The sequence below is a fragment of the Notothenia rossii genome, assembly GCF_949606895.1.
Source record: "Notothenia rossii genome assembly, chromosome: 10".
NCBI classification, from domain to species: domain Eukaryota; kingdom Metazoa; phylum Chordata; class Actinopteri; order Perciformes; family Nototheniidae; genus Notothenia; species Notothenia rossii.
In genome coordinates, this window is record NC_136908.1 from 1,826,526 (window position 1) to 1,853,025 (window position 26,500).

General features: G+C 37.5%; 2 protein-coding genes across 3 annotated transcripts in view; both read left to right on the top strand.

Annotated features, from left to right (window-relative positions):
• The window catches only part of LOC307022900 (class I histocompatibility antigen, F10 alpha chain-like), a 151,959-nt gene extending 127,359 nt beyond the window's left edge, over positions 1-24,600 (top strand). The window contains exon 7 of the transcript XR_013803514.1: positions 24,583-24,600. The gene's annotated coding sequence lies outside the window, so the exon portion shown is untranslated. The remainder of the gene's footprint in view (positions 1-24,582) is intronic.
• The window catches only part of LOC307022905 (septin-7), a gene marked incomplete at its 3' end in the record, with an annotated part of 47,167 nt that continues 35,940 nt past the window's right edge, over positions 15,274-26,500 (top strand). For both annotated transcript variants that reach the window (XM_079655830.1, XM_079655831.1), the window contains exon 1: positions 15,274-15,396. In XM_079655830.1, the coding sequence (XP_079511956.1) occupies positions 15,387-15,396 (10 nt within the window). In that variant the 5' untranslated portion in view covers positions 15,274-15,386. The remainder of the gene's footprint in view (positions 15,397-26,500) is intronic.

A 26,500-nucleotide genomic window follows, 5' to 3' on the forward strand; every position in this document is an offset into this window, starting at 1 on the left:
TTTTATTGCACATATTAAATATTTGTTTATTATTCTATTAATTGTATTTTATCATTTTAACAATATGTTTATATGAATATTATTATTACTTTTACTTTTTTAAAGGATATTCATTTTTAAATTATTATATTTGTTACAATATCGTGTGTGTGCTTGCGTGCTTGCGTGCGTGTGTGTGTGTGTGTGTGTGTGTGTGTGTGTGTGTGTGTGTGTGTGTGTGTGTGTGTGTGTGTGTGTGTGTGTGTGTGTGTGTGTGTGTGTGTGTGTGTGCATGCATAGAAATATATATATTTATATGTATATTTTTCATTTGATTTTGTATTAGATATTTTACTGTTTGTTTACATTTTTTATTTGTATTCAATTGAATTTTTTATATATTGAATATTCTGCTAATGTTAATGAGCAACTAGTTGATGGTGAATTTGTGTACCTTAATATAAAGTGTTACCTAATTGTATTATATTAGGACATTTTAACGTATCAATGTGCAATAAAAACATCAATAAAATAAATATATATGCAAATATAAGGAGAAAATGTCCATTAAAACATCAAACACAGTATGTATGTAGGGAGGCTGTGGCGCAGTGGGTTGTGCGTTGGTGTTGGGATCAGTGAGCTCAGGTTCAAACCCCGCTGCAGTCAGCATGTGGTTGTGTCCCTTAGACACTTCACCCCAAAGTGCTCCTGTGGGGATGCACAGTATCGAGCTTTGGATAAAAGCGTCTAACAAGTGACATGTGATGTATTAGAAAGAAAATATAATATATCTATCACATTATATTACACACACTGACATGTTGTGTTGTGATGCTATAACTGGAGCATTAGCAGCAGCTCTAACGTTTAAAAAGCCTCTATTTCATTGTACTTTTACTCCATTTTTATCTCACTGTAGCTCATGACTACTTTAAAGATTAAAGAGTCCTCCTCCTAAAGCATGGTGACATTTTACATGACCATAAAGACACTCAAGATGACCCTAAAGACACTCAACATGACCACATACTGTAGACACTCAAAACGTCCAGATAGACACTCAAAATGTCCACATACTGTAGACACTCAAAATGTCCACAAAGACACTCAAAATGTCCACATACTGTAGACACTCAAAATGTCCACATACTGTAGACACTCAAAATGTCCACAAAGACACTCAAAATTCAAAATGTCCACATGCTGTCGACATTCAAAATGTCCACACTCAAAATGTCCACATACTGTAGACACTCAAGATGTCCACAAAGACACTCAACATGACCACTAAGACACTCAAAATGTCCACATACTGTAGACACTCAAAACGTCCAGATAGACACTCAAAATGTCCACATACTGTAGACACTCAAAACGTCCAGATAGACACTCAAAATGTCCACATACTGTAGACACTCAAAACGTCCAGATAGACACTCAAAATGTCCACATACTGTAGACACTCAAAATTTCCACATACTGTAGACACTCAAAATTTCCACATACTGTAGACACTCAAAATGTCCACAAAGACACTCAAAATGTCCACATACTGTAGAAACTCAAAATGTCCACATACTGTAGACACTCAAAATGTCCACAAAGACACTCAAAATTCAAAATGTCCACATGCTGTCGACATTCAAAATGTCCACACTCAAAATGTCCACATACTGTAGACACTCAAGATATCCACAAAGACACTCAACATGACCACTAAGACACTCAAAATGTCCACATACTGTAGACACTCAAAATGTCCACTAAGACACTCAAAATGTCCACAAAGACACTCAAAATGTCCACAAAGACACTCAAAATTCAAAATGTCCACATGCTGTCGACACTCAAAATGTCCACACTCAAAATGTCCACATACTGTAGACACTCAAGATGTCCACAAAGATACTTAAAACATCCACAAAGACACTCAAAATGACCTCTAAGACACTTAAATTGACCACATAGACATTTGGACATTTTACTTTATTTGTGTTTTTATAAATGAGCTGCATATAAAAGATGTGAGCACCTTCTTTTAGCCGTCGTGACCAAATATAATCAATATTTCTGACTATACACAGCGCTCTGTTGCATGAATTCAACAACAGATTCCACGTTGGAACAAAGTGTGTAAACGAAGCTCAATTAACAAAATGGAGGCTCTTCTTCCTCTCTCTGTTCCTGCTGTATAATGGTCGGTTAAAGAATGTTAATCAGGGCGTAATTAGTGTTTATTGTCAGAGTGATGATATTGTGAGCTGCCTTTCTTTACAGCTCCTCCATCTCCGCAGAAAAACTACACTGTCAAAAGAAGAACACATGTGAATGTGATGAATAGAATGGAAATCCTCGATAGCGCCTAAAGCATCTCTAAGGCTTAAAGGTCTTATGTTGTATTACATGGGCTCATCAGTGTATATGTGTATGTATGTATGTGTATGTATAATATATGTATGTGTATATAGTGTATGTACGTGTGTGTATGTATGAGTATGTGTTTATGTGTGTATGTGTGTATGTGTATATAAATGTGTATATATGTGTATGTATGTGTATGTATGTGTATGTACGTGTATATATGTGTATATATGCGTATGTACGTGTATATATGTGTATGTACGTGTATATATGTGTATATATGTGTATATATGTGTATGTATGTGTATGTACGTGTATATATGTGTATATATGTGTATGTACGTGTATATATGTGTATATATGTGTATATATGTGTATGTATGTGCATGTATGTGTATGTACGTGTATATATGTGTATGTACGTGTATATATGTGTATATATGTGTATGTATGCGTATATATGTGTATATATATGTATATATGTGTATGTACGTGTGTGTATGTGTATATATGTATGTGTATGTGCGTGTATGTGTATATATGTGTATATATGTATATATATATGTATATATGTGTATGTACGTGTGTGTGTATGTGTATATATGTATGTGTATGTGTATATATATGTATATATGTGTGTGTGTATGTGTATATATGTGTATATATGTGTATATATGTGTATACAGTATATGTGTATATATGTGTGTGTATGTGTATATAAGTGTATATATTTGTATATATATGTATATATGTGTATGTACGTGTGTGTATGTGTATATATGTATGTGTATGTGCGTGTATGTGTATATATGTGTATATATGTATATATATATGTATATATGTGTATGTACGTGTGTGTGTATGTGTATATATGTATGTGTATGTGTATATATATGTATATATGTGTGTGTGTATGTGTATATATGTGTATATATGTGTATATATGTGTATACAGTATATGTGTATATATGTGTGTGTATGTGTATATAAGTGTATATATTTGTATATATGTGCATGTATGTGTATGTACGTGTATATATGTGTATGTACGTGTATATATGTGTATGTACGTGTATATATGCGTATATATGTGTATATATATGTATATATGTGTATGTACGTGTGTGTATGTGTATATATGTATGTGTATGTGCGTGTATGTGTATATATGTGTATATATGTATATATATATGTATATATGTGTATGTACGTGTGTGTGTATGTGTATATATGTATGTGTATGTGTATATATATGTATATATGTGTGTGTGTATGTGTATATATGTGTATATATGTGTATATATGTGTATACAGTATATGTGTATATATGTGTGTGTATGTGTATATAAGTGTATATATTTGTATATATGTGTATATATGTGTATGTGTGTGTATGTGTATATATGTGTGTGTATGTGTATATATGTGTATATATGTGTATATATGTGTATATATGTGTATATGTGTGTATGTGTATGTGTGTGTATCTACGTGTATGTGTGTGTATGTGTATATATGTGTACGTGTATGTGTGTGTATGTGTATATATGTGTACATGTGTGTATGTGTATGTATGTGTATGTGTATATATGTGTACGTGTATGTGTATATATGTGTATATATGTGTACGTGTATGTGTGTGTATGTGTATATATGTGTGTGTATGTGTATATATGTGTGTATGTGTATATATGTGTATATATGTGTATATATGTGTATATATGTGTACGTGTATGTGTGTGTATCTACGTGTATGTGTGTGTATGTGTATATATGTGTACGTGTATGTGTGTGTATGTGTATATATGTGTACGTGTATGTGTATATATGTGTATATATGTGTACGTGTATGTGTGTGTATCTACGTGTATGTGTGTGTATGTGTATATATGTGTACGTGTATGTGTATATATGTGTATATATGTGTGTGTGTGTGTGTGTGTATGTGTATATATGTGTATATGTGTGTATGTGTATGTGTATATATGTGTACGTGTATGTGTGTGTATATATGTGTACATGTGTGTATGTGTATGTGTATATATGTGTACGTGTATGTGTGTGTATATATGTGTATATGTGTGTATGTGTATGTGTATATATGTGTATGTGTGTGTATATGTATATATGTGTACATGTGTGTATGTGTATGTAAGACCCTATATCTCACTGCATTGTTACTTCTTAGGTTATAATAATAGAGCTTTATCTAAATAGCACTTTTCAACACATGCAGCTCAAGGTGCTGAGGGACGACTGAACTGAATCGATGCAACAATACAACATGTGAAATATGAAACCCCATAAAACAAAGTTGACATATGGGTACAACAGAAATACAAATAGAAAGATGAAGACCTATACAATAAATAAAACAATATAAAGGTAAATAATAAAGACTAAAAGAACCTTTAAAGTGGGGGGGGGGGGGGCTAATAAAAAGCTAAGCTAAAACGGTCCTCAAGTGGAAACACATATTCTGACTATATAAGACACACTTGGCAGGATTTCAACCATAGACTGTATTTATAAAGACTGCAACACCCTCCTCTTCCTCTTCCTCTTCCTCTTCACTCTCTTTGCATTGATTTTTCCTGCAGCCAGGCGTAGGATGTTCTCTGAGAGAAACTAGACCCTGTGAGCTGGAGATAAACAAAGTCTTTCTCTGCACGCTCTGATGCGTCTTTGTCTTTCTTTGTGTCCTTGGTCTTCCTTTGTGTTCTGCATGTTATCACGACGCTTGTGCCCAGCCAAGATGGATCCATGGACTTCACTCACACGCTGTCATTGCAGATTTACTGTATGAAAAACAGCTCTTTAACTCTTTACATCTTGGACATCTGGGTTTTCAAACAATTGGCCTCTGGGCTTCAACATGCAAACAACACAAGCACATTGCAGCAAGACACACAGACTGAAGAGAAGCCTGTTGTCTTTCTGTGGTCATTTTAAATGTGTTATTCGTAGTTTTGAGTGTCTTTGTTGTCCTTTTAAGGTTCTTTGTGGTCGTTTTGGGTGTTTTTGTGGTCATTTTGAGTGTATTTGTGGTACTTTTTGAGTGTCTTTTTGGTCATCTTAAGTGTCTTTGGGGTCATTTTGAGTGTCTTTGGGGTCATTTTGAGTGTCTATGTATTCATTTTGAGTTTATTTGTGGTCATTTTGAGTGTCATTATGCTCATTTTAAGTGATGTTTTGGTCATTTTCAGTGTCTTTATGGTCAGTTTAAGTGTATTTTCGTAGCTGCTTTGTTTCTATGTGCATATTGAATGTCTCCTTGTCATCATTGCATGTCTCACTTTGGTCATTGCTCATAAAACATATTTTGGTTAACATTATTTGTATTCCTTCTACTTTCTTTGTACGTTTGTGAAAGTTAATTTAAGTTTAGTGCCTTTCATATGGAACTTATTTACCATATAAAGCTCTTACGTGGATGACATATAACAATGCAACACAATTGATTATTATAATAGAAGAAAATGACACAGAAAGCCCATAAAAAAAGAAAAAACTATGAAAACTGCATTCTACGGTATGGCCTCTAGATGGCGGTGTTTACCTTCTGATTCTTCCAGAGTTAATTGCCACTCTTTATCCCTCACACACACCTGTTGAATTAAGTTGTTATTCCTAATTTAAATTATTAACATTGTACGTAACTGTAGTATGAGGAAGTACAGGTAAGTAATATTTGCTTGGACAAAAACTACTACTCTTGGATAAAGACATTTGATTTCAGAGACGATATTATTATTTTTTGTACAGTACATTTTATTTTTAGGGAAATGTCATACTCATAAAAAGAGATGGGCTGACTCCAAACTACTTTTTGAACCTTTTCACCAAGAATGATATATCAGCACTATTACAAAACATTGTGAAAAAAAAGGCAATCAAAACTAATTGTGTATTTAACAAATATTTAAACTGAAATATCAAACTGTATTTTTATTTTGTCTTTTGTTCAATTACTTTATGTATTTTATTTATATTTTATATGTATACACTTTTTTGTATTACAAATATATGATTTTCACATGTGTGTAATTAAAAAAATAAGTAATATTTGTTTAAAGCAAATCTCGCGATACATCAGTATTCTCGAAGCAGAGTTTACGCCTTTTGCTTTGACGCACGTACGTCAATCACATCCCCATTACGTCCAATAATGTGCGTGTCTAACTCTAAAACTACCAGTCCTCTTTGGAGCAGAGTTTGAGAGACGATGTCAAGCGGAGTGAGTGAATCAGATTTGAACGGAGAGATAATGGGTGAGTTTTCTCGGATTTTTTTTAAACTATTGTGTGTGCAAAGTTAAACCAAGTCTAATGTGAACTTTTTGAGTTGTTTGGAGTTTGTTAAGTTTAGTTTTAAACTCATAAATCTCGGTAATAGTGAGTCTGTGTTTAACGTTAGCTCCAGTTAGCTTCAGTTAGCAGCTGTTAACGGACAACAGAAGCACCGAACGTCAGTTAAAAACATCACTTTTTAACATTTAGCTGCTTTCCCCCACTGCGTAGCTACACACCGCGGAAAACGTAGAGATCCTCCGGTAGTTTTAGTTATAATTTAACTCGTTAAAGCCCCAGGAAGTGTGTTGGACGTTGAAGCCCATATTTGGAATGTCCGTAGCGGCCAAACAGCGATACTCCAGCTTCGGTGACGTCAGGGGGCCCAAAAGGACTTTTTACCATTGACTTGCAGAATACCTTTATTCGAGTTTACATTGTTACAGCAAGTAAAGAGCCAAATATAGCTTAATATTAACTAAGAAGCATGCATACAAATATTTAAAATAATGTAGAAATTACACAATTTACAAAATACACATAGTACAAGTAACAGGTGTGTGTGATAGCAGCCAGATGATAGTATTAGAGGTGGAATTGTGTATATATATATATATATATATATGTATATGTATATATATATATATATATATATATATATATGTATATGTATATATATATATATATATATATATATATATATATGTATATATATATATATATATATATCGTCCCACAAAGTGGAAATGTACATTGTAACACCAAAAGTGAAGATATAGACAGTAAATAATACACTATTAAAATAAATAGCACGCACATAATATTAAAAATTAAACATGAAATGTACTTTATTGAGCCCAATTTGGGATTTGTTTCCTTCGGTGAGACATTGCACATGATGAAGTAATTAAATTACAATATCAGCAGTAGAAGATAAACTAAGTAAGCTAAACAGTGAATCTATACATCTCAATAATGAAGGATGTACATCTATAGAGTATATATCTATTGAATACACAATATAAATACACAGAGTATAAGGCAGTGTACATTATGATTGTCCAGTCTGTCAAACTCCCAAAATGTAAACATTGAATTTATACACTTCACAAAATCAAATGTCTGTAAATCAGCCTGTAATTTATTTTTAACTAAATAAACGAACCAGCACGAACCCTTTTACAGCCCTTATTTTAATCATTAGGTTGTAAAAGTCGTAAAATGCACTAAAAGCTGAATCCAGTGTTATTTTCCCCTCTCAATTCATCTGACTGACAGATAGAGATTAGAGGCGGGGTTTAAGGGGAAACTCAACTGCGCATGCTCTGTGGGCCCACATCCGGGTACTTTCTGACTCTACACTCGCTCTATTTAGGCTTCACGCGCCTCTGAGCGACTCGGGAATCCGCCCACCATGCTGTATTTTGCTGTAACTTTGGGTTATTGTTAACATTATAAATCCGTGTTTAAAAGTTATCCAGTTGTAAAGTTAGGTGTTGTTTGTGCTTCTGACTTATTAGAATTAAAAACTACCTCTAAATGAATTGTATTATGCTAAAAAAAACGTTTTAAAGTCCTTGTATAGCACTATCTTTAGATTTATGAATGGAGTTTGGCAGTTGTGGAATGCAATTAAATACATCTACTCAAGTATTGAGCTGCAGTACTATTTTTGACATATTTGTACTTGAGTGTTTTCAATTTCAACTACTTAATATTCCTACTCCAATACATTGCAGTGGCAATATTGTACTTTTTACTACATTTTATATGAACACTCACACTTACTAGTTTCTTTGTAGGCTACATATATAAACACATGATGAGCATATATTGTGTAATTCAGTACTTTTAATCTAAAAAGTATATCATAGTAAGATAATACTGTGACAAGAAGTACTTTTGGCTGATAGTACTTCTCTACCGTATGTATATTTTGATGTGAATACTTGTGTACTTTGTGAGTACTTCTTCCAACACTGGAGTTTGTCTGGGAGTTCTCTAAAGTCTAAATAACATGTTTTAATCCACATTCTCATTTTAACGATAGTGCCGTCGTTCGTTAGCCTGGCATTTCCTGTTTTCTCATGATTGTGAGTAGTAGTAGTTCATAGCAGTGTAGAGTTTCTGCTGTTGCAATACTCCCAACCACAAATATCTATATTGTGTGAAATACAATGGTATGACTTGCTGGGAATGTGTTCTCCTCCCAGGCGGTGAAACAGGTTTGTTTGTGAGGTAATAAGCGACTTCGTCACAATGGGATGTCAGCCAAACACATGCATCATTTCAATTTGGCTTTATTGGCATGCATGTAATAAAAAGAAAAGATTTGTACTTCATAATAGATGACGGCAAAGTCAGAGCAGTACATTTAAAGAATATCAGGATGACGCTCTAAAGCCCTAAAGCTCATTTCCATTGTGCTCCCACTGGGGGGTGGGGTAGGGGTTAAGAAGGCAGACCTAACATGGCAGGAATTTCACAACATAAACATCCTCCAAAACAATAATATATGTGTATACCATCATCAGTATCACTGTGCCTAGCTGTCATTCACTGATCCCTGTACATCAATACAGAACCATAACATGTTATTACATATTGCCAAAGCGTAAAGTACAGCCTAAACAAAGCATATTGTTTGATTTGATTATCTTAAAAACTGATCAATCCCTCCTTGAATCAAATGGCAATTGCGAAACCAGTTAAAAATCATAAAATGTAATATTATTATCTTTCAAAGTAGATCTTTGTTAGCTCTGTAGAATATGATTAGTTGGCCTGGGATATCTCTACAGCTCCACTAAACTTAATTAAATATATTTAAACACACATATTCATCCTTTCACTTTCAAATATAACACACTAGCTTGCCATCAAAACTTTTTGTGGTTCTGTTTTTTAGCTTTTAAGTTTATTTGTAAAGTCACATTTGAACTTGGTGTACATACTTATCTTTAGCATCCTTTTTTAATGCTTCATTGTTTCTTAAAAAGACTTGTTTTTGTATCATCCTTATGTTTCTTTTGTTACCTACTTTGCACCTTATTGTTTTAGATTGTTTGTGTTCGAACCACCAGATACCAAAGTATGTGTGGACGTACCTGGCAATACACTCGATTCTGATTCTGAACAAATATTGTACTCACTGAGATTGGAATTGTTCATGTTGTGATTTCAACAGAATTCATGAATTGTGCAGCTCTGCTCACAAATGTAATATCTACTTTGATGTGGTACAGATCCATGAAGAAGCCGTGTCAACATACAGTCCATGCCTTCTCATCCAGGAGGAGAAGAGGGAGTACGTGCAGTGATAAAACCTCTCAGTCTATATCGTAGGAATAATATTGTTGGTGTCTTTACACTCGAAGCCAATTGGCACACGTTGGTTAGATGTTTGCTCAGCGGCAGGGACACGAAACAGATGGGAAGGGCAGACAGACAGATGCTAGGGGGGAGTGTCTCTCAGTTTGTTCAGGTGTCAGTTATCTGGGGAGACTACTGTATTCATCTGTATATATATATTGAGAAGCTTGGACTTTGTCAGGTTTGTTTCTTCTTAGCTTGATAGTGATGTTAGAAAAAGATTAATGCAATGAGTATCAGACACAGCATCTTAAGAGTGGGTCTTATTTTGACTTTGACACGAGTCTCCTGGCTTTCCAATGAGTTTACATACTTTTTGAATTGGCTTTTCTTAATGATTGTTTCCACTTGTCTAGTTTTTACTAAATGTATTTCTATGAATACAGAGGAAGTCAGTTTCAGCTCCAGTTTCCTGCAATGTAGGGATTCACATAGGCTGGCATTGAGATTTATATTTTAAATCCTCTGGAGCAGAGAGAGGAGCTGTGGATTATTGATATTGATGAATGCATCAGACTTTCTTAGGCTCAAAAACACTAAACTCACGACTTAAAATGAAAGCGTTTAGTTTATTTAATAAAAGAGCACATGGTCAATGTGAAAAGTGACCGTAGATATAGAGTAGTTGCAATTTGGTGATATATATATATATTAAAATAATTTTTTTCAAGACAATGGTAGGGGAAACACTGTAGATGATAGATGGATAGATGGATAGATAGATAGATAGATGGATGGATGGATAGATAGATAGATAGATGGATGGATAGATGGATAGATGGATAGATAGGGAGATGGATAGATAGAGAGATGGATAGATGGATAGATAGATGGATAGATAGATAGATGGATGGATGGAGAGATGGATGGATGGATGGATGGATGGATAGAGAGATAGAAAGACAGATAGATGGATGGATAGATGGATAGATAGATAGATAGATGGATAGATAGATAGATAGATAGATGGATGGATGGAGAGATAGATGGATGGATGGATGGATGGATGGATGGATGGATAGAGAGATAGAAAGACAGATAGATGGATGGATAGATGGATAGATAGAGAGATAGATAGATAGATGGATGGATGGAGAGATGGATGGATGGATGGATGGATGGATAGAGAGATAGAAAGACAGATAGATGGATGGATAGATGGATGGATAGGGAGATGGATAGATAGAGAGATGGATATATGGATAGATAGATAGGGAGATAGATAGAAAGATAGGTAGGTACTTTATTGATCCCAATGCGGGACCTTCTTGCTAGCTGAACAGCAGCAGCAAAACAAGAACCACCAACAGCTACATACTTTCCTGCAAACTATCCCCATGTGAGCTGAAACATCTAATTTGGGATCTTTTCTCGGACGCAGTGTGAATGTATCCGAGTTGTATCAACAGAGAGGCTGAGAGTGTGGGACGATAGGAGAAATATCTGAGCTCTGCAGAGGTCGTGGGAAGGGGTTTCTTTTTTTCTTTTCGGATGCTTTGGTATCCTCTCTGCTGCTTTATTCACATGCGGAGCTCAGAGTCTCTGAAACCCCCGACTTCCTGCAGACTCGCCGCATTGTTTCCGTTAGTTTAATAGCAACAAAATGCACCGTCGCATTTCACTTGCGTTGCATTGTCCTGCAGTGATTTTATTTTAGTGGCACTGGGGTATCAAAGCCGACTTTATTGTCAATATTTCAGTTTCTGTTTACAGACAGAGATCGAAATACCGTTTCCCACAATCCAGAATCCAGAATACAAAATACAAATATATATATATTTGTATTTTGTGAATTTATTGAACATGTCAGAAACAAAACATACAACAATAGGCGCTTTCACACCGCAGTACTTTTCCCACAAAGGTTCATCAGAACTTAGTTCCTGAGAACTCTTTAGTTCTCATGAACTAAGTACAGATCGCGTTCACACCGGAATAAGTTCCTGAGGAAAGATTAGGCAAATGAAGCCGCTGACTCTTCTTCTTCTTCTTCTTCTTCTTCTTCTTCTTCTTCTTCTTCTTCTTCTTCTTCTTCTTCTTCTTCTTCTTCTTCTTCTTCTTCTTCTTCTTCTTCTTCTTCTTCACCACTTCACGGCGTATACTGCCACCCGAAGTCCCCGGAGTTGGGGACTGGCTTCAGTCGAAGCTGCTGGGACTCCCAGCAGCTTCGACTGAAGCCTTCAGAGTAAATCGCCAGAACGCCAACACCTCCTCATCTCCACCACTCCCATGTTTTCTTTTGTGTTGCCATAAGTTATTCTCTCTGCGTTTCTGCGCTAGGCTAATGCTAATCATGCTAATGCAAGGATAATAAAATGGCGGCTTCACAAAACTTTTTTGTCAGTTTTACGGGGCGTGGTTTGCAATCCGCCCAGCCAATCAGAAATAGGAACCTTTTTCTCCCCCTTCAGTCCCTGCTCTCTAGCAGAACTCATTTTAGTTCCGGCTCTTTTTGGTGTGAACGCGACATTTCAGAACTATATCGGAACTAAAGTGGGAAAAGTACTCCGGTGTGAACGCGGCTCTTGATAATAATATATATCTTTTTTTTCTCCTATAATAATAATTAGAACAAAGAGGAAAAAAAGAAACTGTTTAAGGTACATGTAGGGCTTAAGACAAGGCTCCTCTTCTGGAGATTGTGATACTATCATATGTATATACAGTATATTATAAACCTATATTCCTGCAACTGCAGTATCTTTGACCTTTTTTAAAGAATATTTTAATTATCCAGAATTTTGTTTATTGTTTATATTTGATATACTATTTTTCTTTTAAATTACATTTTTCATTGTTAACGCTTTTCCACTTTTAAGTATTGTATTTTAATGTTGAGCACACTGGTCGTGTAGCAATTTTTTTTTCTCCCAATTTGGGATTAAGAAAGTACCTACCTACCTACCTACCTACCTACCTACCAACCTACCTACCTAGTACCTACCTACCTACCTACCTACCTACCTACCTACCTACCTACCTACCTACCTACCAACCTACCTACCTAGTACCTACCTACCTACCTACCTACCTACCTACCTACCTACCTACCTACCTACCTACCTACCTACCTACCTACCTAGTACCTACCTACCTACCTACCTAACTAGTCCCTACCTACCTACCTACCTCCCTCCCTACCTACCTACCTACCTACCTACCTACCTACCTATCTACCTACGACAAGAGTTGACATACTTTTTAATTTGACTTTTCTTACTGATTATTTCCGTAAAGACGTTAAATAAACTTAGTAACAGGAAGACGACTGTGACGGAAGCTGAAGTTCAAACAGAACTAAATGCAGATTGCTATTTTCTGTAATTTCAGTGCTTGTGTGGTTACAGTGTGGCTGAGAAATTGCAACCTAGCTCAGTGTTTGTGACACCTCATGTAGATAATAGCACCTTACCCACAATGCATCAGAATACAAAAGAATGCACTTTCGCCACAGATAACCGAAGACATCCAAATTGGAAAGATGCACCACTTTTACAAACTAAGAGATCATAATTGTGTGATGAATGTTCTCTCGGATCTGTTGAGTTGCGTCTCTTAATGATTGCACCATCTTGACCTAAAACGAGTCCTAAGATATTTTACATATTTCAAATATTACGTGACATTTCTTGCTTTCTTTCCCAGCGCTGAAGCCAACTTTGATCTTGCAATTCCACGAATGTGGCCAATTTTAGACTTCCATAAATTAAGCACCAAACATTTTATGAGAAATAAACGAACTGACATCCGTTCAGTACAAGTGTGATGCATTTCTAAAGACGTTTTAGTAGTAATGTGCAGTAAACCAAATATTTACAGTTAGTTAAGAGCCTTGGTTCATGTGAAGCTGAGTGTTTTCCAGGCATGATGTGTGTGCATGTAAACTGTTGCCTAGACATCATTTCTCAATGCAATGAGCTCGCAGTTAAGACTTTAATGTCTTGTCACCATTAGTGTAGTCTTTGTGTAATTTGCTTATCTCTTAACGTCAGACACAGCTTACGTTTGCAGCAGTTTGCACAGAGTTTCAGGCTGAGAGCTCTGCTGTTCGTCAGTTGTCTCTGACACAGGATGTGTGTGTGTGTGTGTGTGTGTGTGTGTGTGTGTGTGTGTGTGTGTGTGTGTGTGTGTGTGTGTGTGTGTGTGTGTGTGTGTGTGTGTGTGTGTGTGTGTGTGTGTGTGTGTGTGTGTGTGTGTGTGTGTGTGTGTGTGTGTGTGTGTGTGGGTGTGGGTGTGGGTGTGTGTGTGTGTGTTGCACCTCAAAGAGCTGGATTGATATTCCCTCTAAAATATAATTGCTTTGTCTTTTTAACTAAATTATTTCTCTTTTTCTTTCCTCTTCACGTCTCATCGACCTGCCTCCTCCAAACCATGTCTACTCATGTCACTTTTCCGTCATCATGAAATCTGGACCGCTCTCCAACACAGCGGTAAGTACTTTAATTATTAATTACCATAGATAAAATCTGTAGTTATGTAAAAATCAAAGGTCAGCAAAAGCCTTTTCATCAAGTTGCACACCTACAGCTCAAATGCACCTCTAACTTAGAAAAGGGGGTTAAATACAGATTGTGTAACACACCAAACACTTTCGCACTCGCATGACGAACTGGTAACACTAATGGAGACATTTCAGTGTTTCCCACAACATTTTATTTCCCCCCCCCCCGGCAAGAAGCGCCAAAGGCCCCTTAACCTATTCGGGTGGCCCATGCATCCACCCCCCCTCCATGCGAGTTCATGGCTACTGTAGACAACGTTCTTGTTGCTCTGTGTTGCGTTGTTAATGAGTGAAACACACCAGAGTTGAGGATCTGTGGGGTTGGGGGTTTATTCTCCCAGAAATATAATTTAAAATTCAGGCATTTAGCAGACGGCTTATTCCAAAGCGACTTGCAATGACCGATTACAGAGACAATCTCCCTGGAGTAACCGAGGGCTAAGTGCCTTGCTCAAGGGCACACTAGTGGTGGTGTTCCAGGCCGGGTTTGAACTCACAACCTCCCGATCATCAGCCCACCTCACTGTCCATCAGACCACCAAAGAGATATATATATTATTTATTTATTTATGAAATCAATTTGTGGCGGACGATATTTAATTGTGGACAAATAAATCAATGCATGGGAAACACCGCATTGATTTAACAATGATCGATGAGAAATCAGTGTTTTGTTTTTAGTCTTTTGACACCACAGTTGCTGAGATTTGAGCGAGCAAGTTAAACCGCAATCTGGTCTCATGTTTCTAGTTTAATCTCATTCTATCTGTTTTACTTTTGCTCCTCAGCTACAGAAGAACCTGGAGGGTTATGTCGGCTTCGCAAATCTCCCCAACCAAGTCTACAGAAAATCAGTGAAGAGAGGCTTCGAGTTCACTCTCATGGTTGTTGGTGAGTAATCCTATATTCACACACACACACACACACACACACACACACACGCACACGCACACACACACACACACCGGTTACAGTTTCTTAATTCATGTTGTTGGTACATACAGTAGGTGTGTGTGTTACTTACTGTACATGTGTGTGTAGCAGTGTTGGGTTTCACACACATTTTTTAGCAGAGAGTGATAGCAGCTGTTTCCTCTCAGCGCATTAGGGATGGTTTCAAGTTTCAAGGCTTTTTTTATTGTCATTCGAACATAGCTAAAGTGTAGATATGACAATGAAAATCTTAAGTCACAGGCTCCTCCAACGGTCTAATACAATAAAATAGTTAAAATAGTGCAAGAAGAGGTTTCAGTGCAAACAAATGTTTGACATGCAGCTGTACAGGCAGCCTGTGTGTGTGTGTGTGTGTGAGCTACCTGAGCAGGAAGTGGCTCTGAATGCCTGTGTGATGTCACTTCCTGTCGCCTGGCTTTCAGTGACTACCTGGGTGTTTCTCAATCGTGAGGATGCTGGCTTGGTAGTCGCGTACTTCCAAGTCACTTCCTTCAGAAACGAAGCAAGTATGCCACGGCTTCGGAAAAAAGAAGAAGAATGGAACAGGCTAACAAGTGTGCCACTCTCTCTAACGGTTTCAACATAAAATGTACCGAAATTAAATACCTCACGATGTCCATCTAATTATGAACTTGCTTTGCTTTCACAGAACACATTTTGTTGATAACAAAGTAACATATTTACCAACACATGTTCTACGTCACTACATACTTACATTTAAATGTGTGCTGATCGGTTCAGCAATTCTCCGCAAGGTTTTTTGAAATTGGTCCGTGCGCAAAGCATTGTGGGGATTTTAAGGACGCAAAGTCTACCCATGTGCAGCCTCGAAATTACCCCCAAACCAAGGACGCGGCCTCGGTGGAATTCCAAGTATGCTGGAGATTGGAACAGTCCTTCGGCGGCACTCGATGAAGTAGCATCCTTGAAATATTGGCTTCGAAGCCAGTATCCTCGAGATTGAGAAACGGCCTCTGTCAGCAAGGCTATACATATAAACAAATATATACTGGGTTATAAGCAGGGTTTCTTTTCATAATATCACAACATTTCCTGCCTGACAGCCAGCTGAGTATTTAGTTTTGCGACACCTGGCAGATGTTTGACGTCATAAAAATATCATTATCTTTCCTAACATTTGGACCGTCTATGTTGTGATTTAATTATCTCCTTTTAATCTATGCACACAACATCTATATCCTGTCCATCTTGAGAGAAGGGTCCTCCCAAGTTTAAATGAGTGATATGGTGATATATATAAATAACATTTGATAGATCCAAACTAAATTATTCTTCATGGACTCTGGAATTATTTATCAAGACGTTTCCAAAATAAACCTGTGCTTTACTCCAAGAACCTCACAACCATATTTATATAAACTCTAAGGATGTACTTTTGTCTTTAGGGTTAGGCTTTCTAGTTTAAGTTGAGGTGGGAGGGCACTGGGAGTGTGTAGTTGTGTAACTGGCACACGCCCATTAGAAAGACAACATGAAAAAAGTCTTCATTCCTGATGTGTTCATACTTTCCTGGGAGCGTGACAGCACCTTGGTTTCATGTGAAATGACATTTTAATGATGTAATGTTTAATAAAGTAGGCACTAAAAACACTGCCATTAGTACAAACTCATGTTTTTATATAGAAAATATCAACATAACATATTTAAAGGTTGTGATATTTAGAGGGCAATAAGATATGACCTGATAATGTCTTCCAGTCGCTTCAATTCGTACTTTATTAAGGGTTGATATACGTTCACACACACACACACACACACACACACACACACACACACACACATACACGTTCATATAGAAATACATACACACTTATAAATTCCAGCTCCCATCAGATGACCTCCTCTCTTACCTCATTCTGTGGAGTTTCCCCCTGCTGTGCGCAAAAAAAGGCTGTACTGTAGTCATTTAGTGTGCAGTGTGTAATTAGGTGTGTGTGTGTGTGTGTGTGTGTGTGTGTGTGTGTGTGTGTGTGTGTGTGTGTGTGTGTGTGTGTGTGTGTGTGTGTGTGTGGTCATGAAGCCTCAGATAATGTGTGCTTTGCTTTAAATTCTCGGGGTGTTAAAAGCCCGTTATGGAAATGATGAGGAAGTGGAATTTCTCGTTATTTTAAGGCTTGCTTTATTAGACATTACATCATTAAAATGACATTTCACATGAAACCAGGCCGAGCACACCCTCAGGAAAGAATGAAGACATTTATAGTTTTTTTTCTAATGGGCGTCTTCCACTTTCATAACTACACACTCCCAGTTCCCTCCCATCACATAGCTTCCACTAAAAAGAGCCCTCTGAGACCCTCTCTCTTGCAGCCTAATCACTCAATGTTCTTTCTAAATGCATTCAGAGCATTTACATAGCAGCTATGTTGAAATCTAAAAGAGTAATGTGGTTCTGGAGTAGAGGATTAGGTCACTATGTCATTTAAGCAGGAATGCCAAACTTAAGCTTTTTAAATACGAGGATTCTTTGCATTTCTTCCTCATAAATGCTCGTTAGTGTGAAGTGTCTCTAATGTTGAAAAAGCCCTTCATTGTTCTCGTACTGCCTGTGCTGCAGCACCTCTTTTCACCCTCCGTCTAAAACCAGAGCTGCTCTGATTGGTTAGCGGGCCGTCTCCGTGGTGATTTGTCAACCGTTTAGAGCAGGGGGGTCAAACTCAATCTCATCGCGGGCCACATTAGCATTATGGTTGCACTCAAAGGGCCGCTTGTAACTTTCAATCTTTATTTATTTATTTATATAGCACCACCTCCGTTGACCAAAGCGCTGTACAGGGAACAAATATAAAATAACACAATAGGAGTAAAAATAATAAAACAATCATTAAAAACAAGAGAAACCACAATAACTAGAAACATACAAATATCAAAAGGTTATGTTCAACTAGTTTTAAAAGCCAGTGCAAACATTTAAGACTATATATAAATACATATATAAATAAATCATATATATATAAAATAATGTATCATATTACATTATTGCCTCTGTGTTGGATTATTATTGGATAGTAATAACTTCATAATTAACTACGTCTGAAAGCAGAAGTCTAGGGCAAATAATTTCAAGTCTCTTCAGTGAGCACGTCACAAAATGAGATGCATTGTGGGACATGTAGTTTATGTACAACGTGCTTCTGTAAAGCGGCATTCAACCGTGTAATAAACATATTATATTCTTTGCAAGCTCTTGCGGGCCACATAAAATGAAGTTGAGGGCCGGATTTGGCCCCCGGGCCTTGAGTTTGATACCCCTGGTTTAGAGATGTCCCGCCCCTTAAGGGTAGGGTAGGTGATTTTGGAGAAACCAGCTCGAGTGCGCTAGAATTTGAAAATACACAGCCGATCTGCCCCTTCCTTCAGACTTCCTCACAGAGCCCCTCTTCCAACACACAGGAACGCTCACATGACCAATGAGGGCACGAGATCAGTTTGTGCACAGATGGAAGGCTGACAGGCAGGTAGGCCATCCAGTTACTTTAGCCGGGCCGGCTCAGATGATTGGTCGTGCTTTTTACAGCGCCACGGCTTCCACAGATTATGATTTTTTTTAAATGTATTTCTTGTCAAAGCATTTAATTTATTCATTGCTATCGGGACGTTAAGAGCATTCCATGGAATATAACAACACGTGTTTCTGAAGTGAATTACCTACCCCACCTTGAAGCTATGACGTACAATGTATTGAAGCGCTATCCAATAGGAGTGTTACCTAGTGATGTCACCATGTTCAGGATGTAAACAAAGGCAGTTCAACGAAGCAAAATAGACAACTGAGATAAAGTTGTTTATTTATGTTCATTCATTGAATTTAGACGTTCATTCATCAAATCCTTTTTGCCAATTCTTATTTGGCTATCTTTGCATTAAAAAGTGAATTTGGTGTCTCATTTGGAAATAGTTCGTTGTTTTAAACCCAGTGTATTGAAGGAAGGAGTTTCTTTATTTTATAGTCAAAGTGGACGTTTGTACCAAATTGAAACTAGTCAGAATTTGGTCATCAAAGTTAAAAGAACACTGTGACGAAAAAACACATTTTTACCCATGACTCCATAACTTACACGCCAATTTTGACAATTTCTATTGGCTTTAAAGCATAAAGTGATGAGCTTTTGGACGGACATGGATGTTAACTTTAACTTCAGTGATTTGCAGCGAGGAGGGAGTTCTAGTAGTGGAGGGGAAAGCGATTGTTGGCGGATGAGTGAAAGTGGGCCAGAGCCATTTGTTGGACAGAGTCAATATTTGCCAGCGATTGGCACACTGGCAGGAAGTGACCTTGATGTGAGCCGGAGCTCATTGTGTTTGCTCGACAGAGAGGTGAAACAGCTCTGTTTTATCCCTTTTGGAAAGAATCCCGCTCACATAAACACGACAAGCGTTCAGGAGGAGGAAATCTGACATCTGGCTTTCAGAGCAGACCTGTCAGCAAGGCTCTACATATAAACACATTCAAACGGGGTAACAAGCAGAGTTCCTTTTCACAATATCAGAACATTTCCTGCCTGACCACCTGCTTTTTTTAGATGTTTTTTACGTCAACCAGATTCCCTCTTCTTTTTTCTTCTTTTTTTATACTTTATTTATTGTTTTTTCCCCACACAACAAAATAACAGGAGAAAATACAGAGTACAAATGCAGTTGCTATATAAAAAACAAATACAAAAAGATTACATAATGATAACATAAAAAGACCGAATCCATCTCCTTTAAAAAAAAAAATATATATATATACTTAGTGTTTCTGCCAGACCAGAGCTGAGAGGGCGTCCAGCGCGGGGGAGGGGGGGGGGCTCACATCGTGTCACCTGACTTGAATTTTGAATTGCGCCGTCCCTTATCCTATCTCTTAACGTCTCCCTGCCGACAGGGACACCCCTCCTGGCACGGCCCTTGGAAGATGCTGTGTTTTGATTTTTCCGTCACAGGAACACGCTTTGCTGGCAGCGAAAAGAATCCCACCAGACTCCTTCTCCCCTCCAACAGAGGGACGTCCTTGTCCTTTTTCCTTCTCGTCATTTCAATCGATAAAACTCTCGATCTTTTGTTCGGACGCCCTCGGCTCGAGTTCAGCTGAATAAGAGCGTCAAATGAGGGCAAGACGCCCCCCTGGCGGAAACGCTGCTTACACATTATCTTTCCTAACATTCGGACTCTCTCTGTTGTAATTTCATTCTCTCTTTTGAATCTATGCACACACCATCTATATCACGTCTGTCCACATAAACATAGACACGCTTTTAGGAGATGAAAGGTGATGTCCCTGCCAACAGATTATATGCAAAGCTCCAGACTTGTTAAACGTTTATTGTCTCGGGGAAAGTCCCATTCATAAACACAGAGCGGTGGAGAGAAGATAACTGCTTTCAAATGTGCAGAATTTCCCCTTTTCAACAAACCACTTTTCATTTCTCCTGCACGCCATGAGCCCAGTGTTTGAATGATACACTTCATATAGAGAGCACCTTTCATGCTTGATGCAAAGTGCTTTCCAGAGCATGAGGGGAATAATGGCAATAACAAATGAGGAACATCATTTAGATATGTTAAAACATGAACAGTGATACTACTAAAAATGATAAGCCAAATGAAAAAGATTGCTCTTTAATTTACTTTTCCATTGAGGTTGCCGTTCTAAGATCAAATGATAAGATAAGAAGTGCTTTATTGATCCAGATTTGGGACATGTTGCATTGCAGCAGCATAAAAACACAAGGCTACAAGAGACATTCAAACACTAGAAATAAACAATCCCAAATATTTCTAGCATTAAAAAGTAAAGAAGTATACATGTGTGGAAATACAAGTTTACAGTATCAAATGGCTGTTCCACAGTTTGGGGCAGAAAGAACAGAAAGCTTCCTCCCCAGTTCTCTTGTATGGCACTCGGGTACAACACGAGAGAACTGGATGGAATGAAGCCAACGCGAGCTCCCCCTGCTCCAGCCTCTTGATACGCAGCGCTAAGTGCCTTTGAATAAACCCCCGTGGTTTACACAGCTGCTGGACATTTCCTTTAAAGGAAGTGCTGCTGCAGCCGAGATGCCTGCTGTAACGACATGAGTGGATGCTGTATTTGCAATATGCTGGCACGGAGGGTTTTAATGTGTTCTAACATTCAGCCATTCAGCCAATTGGTTGATAAGACACGCTGCATTGGTTCTAAGCGATGCAAGTCCCACATAGTAGGGCAGTGGGCATGTTAACCCTCTTCTCTGATTCAGCGTAAACTCTTAACAATACACCCTTTCACATGTTGTGGGAGTTACTATATTCACCTGCGACTGTTGGAAACTCTCCTAACATGTTATTTTAACAATAATAATACATTTCATTTATATAGCACACTTTAAAAACAACGTCATCTCAAGGTGCTTCACAACGCTATGAGGAGAAATTAATAAAACAAATAAAATAAAAAGTTATCTAAGGAGCATGTTGGATAAAATGTGGTCACATGACCCCTTCTGATGTCACTGCAGATCTGCTGTAAGCTAGCTAGCTAACGTAGCTAACCTAGTCATTTCAGACATACTGACGACTAACTGCCCCATTTAGTCGAACAACTTTATAATCCCCCCCCCGAAGACAACGCCAACTGTTCACCTTTCTTCTTTTAGTTGCCAACATTAATTGTATTTCCTTTTTTTTGGGAATCAACTTACTTATTTTGGTCAACTTTTTTTTAGTCAACTACTTTTTTTTAGTTAACGTTTTTATTTTGGTCCTTTTTTTAGTGAACTACTTTTTTTTAATCAACTACTTTTTTTTTAGCCACTTTTTTATTTTGGTCTACTTTTTTTTAGTCAACTACTTTTTTTTTTGTCAACTTTATTTTTTTGGTCTACTTTTTTTTGGTCAACTACTTTTTTTTTTTTGTCAACTTTTTTTCATTTGTGTTTTGTGTCCCCCACAATTTTCCTCATTAACTTCTTTGTCATCATCTTTTAATTGTTTTGTTGCCCTTATTTTTTTTAAGTCAACTTATTTTCATTTGTTTTTTGTGTCCCCAACAATTAAGTCATCAACTTTCTTCTCCTTTTGTCACTAAATGTTCTTTGTCTAAAGCGTTTTGGGTTGTTGCTCGTTTGGCGCCACCATATAAAACCCAATGGTAACGACTCTGATCTTATAAAGTAGAGCTGCCACCTAAATGTCAATGAATGAAATCATTAGCTCTAGTTTGAAACCTTGTGTTAAAGGCTTCTGGTGCGTCATTGATGTTCACTTAACAGCACAGTGTGGCAGGCGACAGTGCTCAAAGGTAGGCTTGTGTCAAAATGCCCTAAGTGGGAACCAGCTGTAATGGAAACACTGAGAAAAGAGCAGTGAAGCAAACCGTGTTTCCCTCCAATGGAAACTCAGCTCCCTGAAATGGAATACAAACTATCGCTAATGATTAGTTCAGTTTTCAGTCTTCATTAGAGATATGTCAGAGTTTATAGATCTGTTGTATCTTCACGGCACAGCCTACTGTATATTTGTTTGTACTTTTTAATGCTGCTTCAATTCTATTTTGAGACGTTAAAATTATAGTATTGTTTATTTCTACTCTTTAATCTCTTGGAGCTATTTCAGGGTCATAAGTTTTGATCATTCAAAAAAATGCAATTTATTTGAAAGTTCAAGTTTTTATCCTGAACTTTGAAAAATACTACGATGTATTCAAAATTAAAATAAGTATTTGAAATCATTTTTCAGGTTGAATATTATTTTGATTCAGTTCAGCAATTTTTTTTTCCTAAAATATTTATTTTCCTTTTTATATCCCCCGTGGGACTAATAAAGGTAATCTGATTCTGATCGCAAAAACCAAGCCAATACTATGCTGCGTTCATGGAGCTACGTGGAAGTGGGGAAGGACAACGCTTGATTGCGGATACGTGATTTCAGATTCTAGCACAGTTTATTGCGCTTATACCTTGATTGTTGCAACTACGATACTCAACAGCTCGCTTAACGGAACTTTGATGCTGGTATCAGTTTTATTTCCCACCTATCACGAGAGTATTGTGTATAGAAAGTATTGAGTTATATTTCTCGCACTACCTAACATCCATGAAGGCAACATGAGAGAGGGAGGGCTGTCACTCAGGATGCCAAACTACTCTTTGCTAAGCCCCGCCCCCCAAGCAACATCAGGGCCAAAAGTCTGAAAGCGAAAAAAAAAGATCTGAAAGTGAAAAACGATCTGAAGGTGGAAAGCAATGCGAAACCTGAAAAAACAAGATTTGAAACTGAAAAAATTATTGTTTTGAATCTGAAAACGATAAAAATGTAACTGAAAAAAATAAGGAAAATAAATATTTTATTAAAAAAAATTGCTGAACTGAATAAAAAATAATATTCAACCTGAAAAATTATTTCAAATACTTATTTTTATTTTGAATACATCATTGTGTTTTTCAAAGTTCAGGATAAAAACTTGAACTTTCAAATAAATTGTATTTTTTTGAATGATCAAAACTTATGACCCTGAAATAGCTCCATACTCTTGTACTTATGTGCAGCGCCTTGTGCTGTTTTTATGCTGCTTCAACGCAAACATGTCCTTAATTGGGATCAATAAAGTATCTTAAAGCATTTAACACAAGCTGTGCTATATTGCATAGATGAGGATAATGGCAGAAATAATATAAATGTATCCGTACATGTCGCACATATAATAACACATGGGTTTAAATGTTGATGCATTTGCAGCAGCAGCATCTTTTAAAGGAGGCAGCTTCACAATAACCCCCGAATGAGAAATGCTGCTGAAAAGGAAATAATAAATCTGAGCTTTTGTATTTCTTTCATGTTATTGTTAATAGAGCACAAAAACTCACAAAACCTAATCTTTTTTTTTTTATTAATTTTTTTTCCGAGCGTGTAAAACCAAAGAAAATACAAATGAAACAAAGATGGTACAGACATGATACAGTACTATACAAATGAATGCAATAACAAAACGAAATATTTAATCAATAATTGAATAATCTGTAGTATCATTGTCTGATATCAATAAACAACAAAGCTTATGCTAATTACACGTCCGAAAAGGGGTCGGAAGAAGTTTACACTTATTTAATCCGACTCCTTCTCCCTTTTTTTTTTACATCTTAATTAGACCCTCCAGAAAAACGCGGGCCAAAATCCTTAATTATGCGGGCTAAAATCATTGATTATGCGATAAAAATGCGGGGTTTTATGCGGGAAAATTGCGGGAAGTTGCGTAATATGCGGAAAGTTGTGAAATATGCGGGAAGCGGAAAAAAGGTGGTTATTCACACACACACACACACACACACACACACACACACACACACACACACACACACACACACACACACACACACACACACACACACACACACACACACACACACACACACACACACACACACACACACACACACCCTCCTCCTCATTCTGTTTTCATTTACTCGTTCGTTATCTGACCAGCTTCAATATTGTAGGCTACTCACCTCGTTTCTTGCAACCCTCGAAAGGGTTTTGGAGGTTGAAGCCTCTGTGAGCGTGAGTTGCTTGGCTTTCTTGTCCGCAGCAGAAACCATTTTTGAATGTTTGAGCGAATCGAAGTGGGTATTCACAGTCGATTTCCTTTTATGCTCCAACACACAGTTGCACGGGGTACAGAACAGTTTCCCCCCACTTTCGTGTAAGACATTGGGGTACTGCTTTGCCCGGTCTTTAGCAGAAATGTTCGTGGGTAAATGTGATGGATTCGATTTGTTCATCTTGGTGTGTGAATTCCACACCTTCACACGACGGTGTTTGCCTTCTGTGATGCGCGGGCTGATGACGTTGCGTCATCATCACTACTCGTCAAGACGAGTTAACTTTTTTTTTTTTTTTTCTCAACTTTGTTTGGAAAAATGCGGGGATTATGCGGACTTTTAAAAATCTGCGGCATTTTGCTGATTATGCGGGAAATTCTGCGATCGCAGAATCGCGTTTTTCTGGAGGGTCTAATTAATATATGTTAACATACAATATCAATGTATACTTTAACCTTGAATAATTTATATAATCATTCATATAATATATACAGGCAAGTTAGGAGAATGGTCTCTATATATTTATATATATATACATAAGTACATACACAAATTCATCCATCCATCCATCCATCTTCTCCCGCTTATCCGTGGTCGGGTCTCGGAGGTATCAGTTCCAGCAGAGAGCCCCAAATGTTCTTTTCCCTCATCAACCAGCTCTGACTGGGGGGTCCCAAGGTGCTCCCAGGCCAGAGAAGAGATATAATCCCTCCACCTGGTTCTAGGTCTACCCCTCGGTCTCCTCCCAGCTGGACGTGCCTGGAACACCTCTCTAGGGAGGCGCCCAGGTGGCATCCTAACTAGGTGGCATCCTAACTAGGTGGCATCCTAACTAGGTGGCATCCTAACTAGGTGGCATCCTAACTAGGTGCCCGAACCACAAATTCATACAAACACAAATTCATAAATAGAATACAAAACAAGAATATAAACACTTACGGTTTAGCAGTTTCCTCCCTGTACCGTGTGAGAATTGTGTCTTTATACGTCTAAATTCCCCTGCAATAAATAAAGTACTTATTTGATGTTTTTGTGACTCACTGAGACGGCTGGATGTCATAAAGCAGTGTTAAGTTGTGGGTAAAGAGTTTAATTTCATATATTAGTTCAGTCTTCGCCTCACTCGGGAGGGGACAATCTTTCATTCATTCAAAGCCAATTATCATCTGGTCACATTTCTGGGGAACGGTTTGAGTTTGTTGGCAGATTTGTGACCTCGTCCCATCCAAACCTTCAGCCACAGCTCTGACCAAAAATGATCGGCATCTCCACAACCGCCCTCATAACTCTGAGTTTGATTTGTTTCATGAAACCAGAGCTCCGGGACCTTGATCTCTTCCCTCCTGCTGCTCCTGTCATCTTCCCTAACTCAATCTGACGGTTTTATCACATGCGTTTCACCCACAGTTTGCAGAGAAAACCCTTCAAAGCTCTCCATTCCCTTTCAGCCTTGCATGAATGTT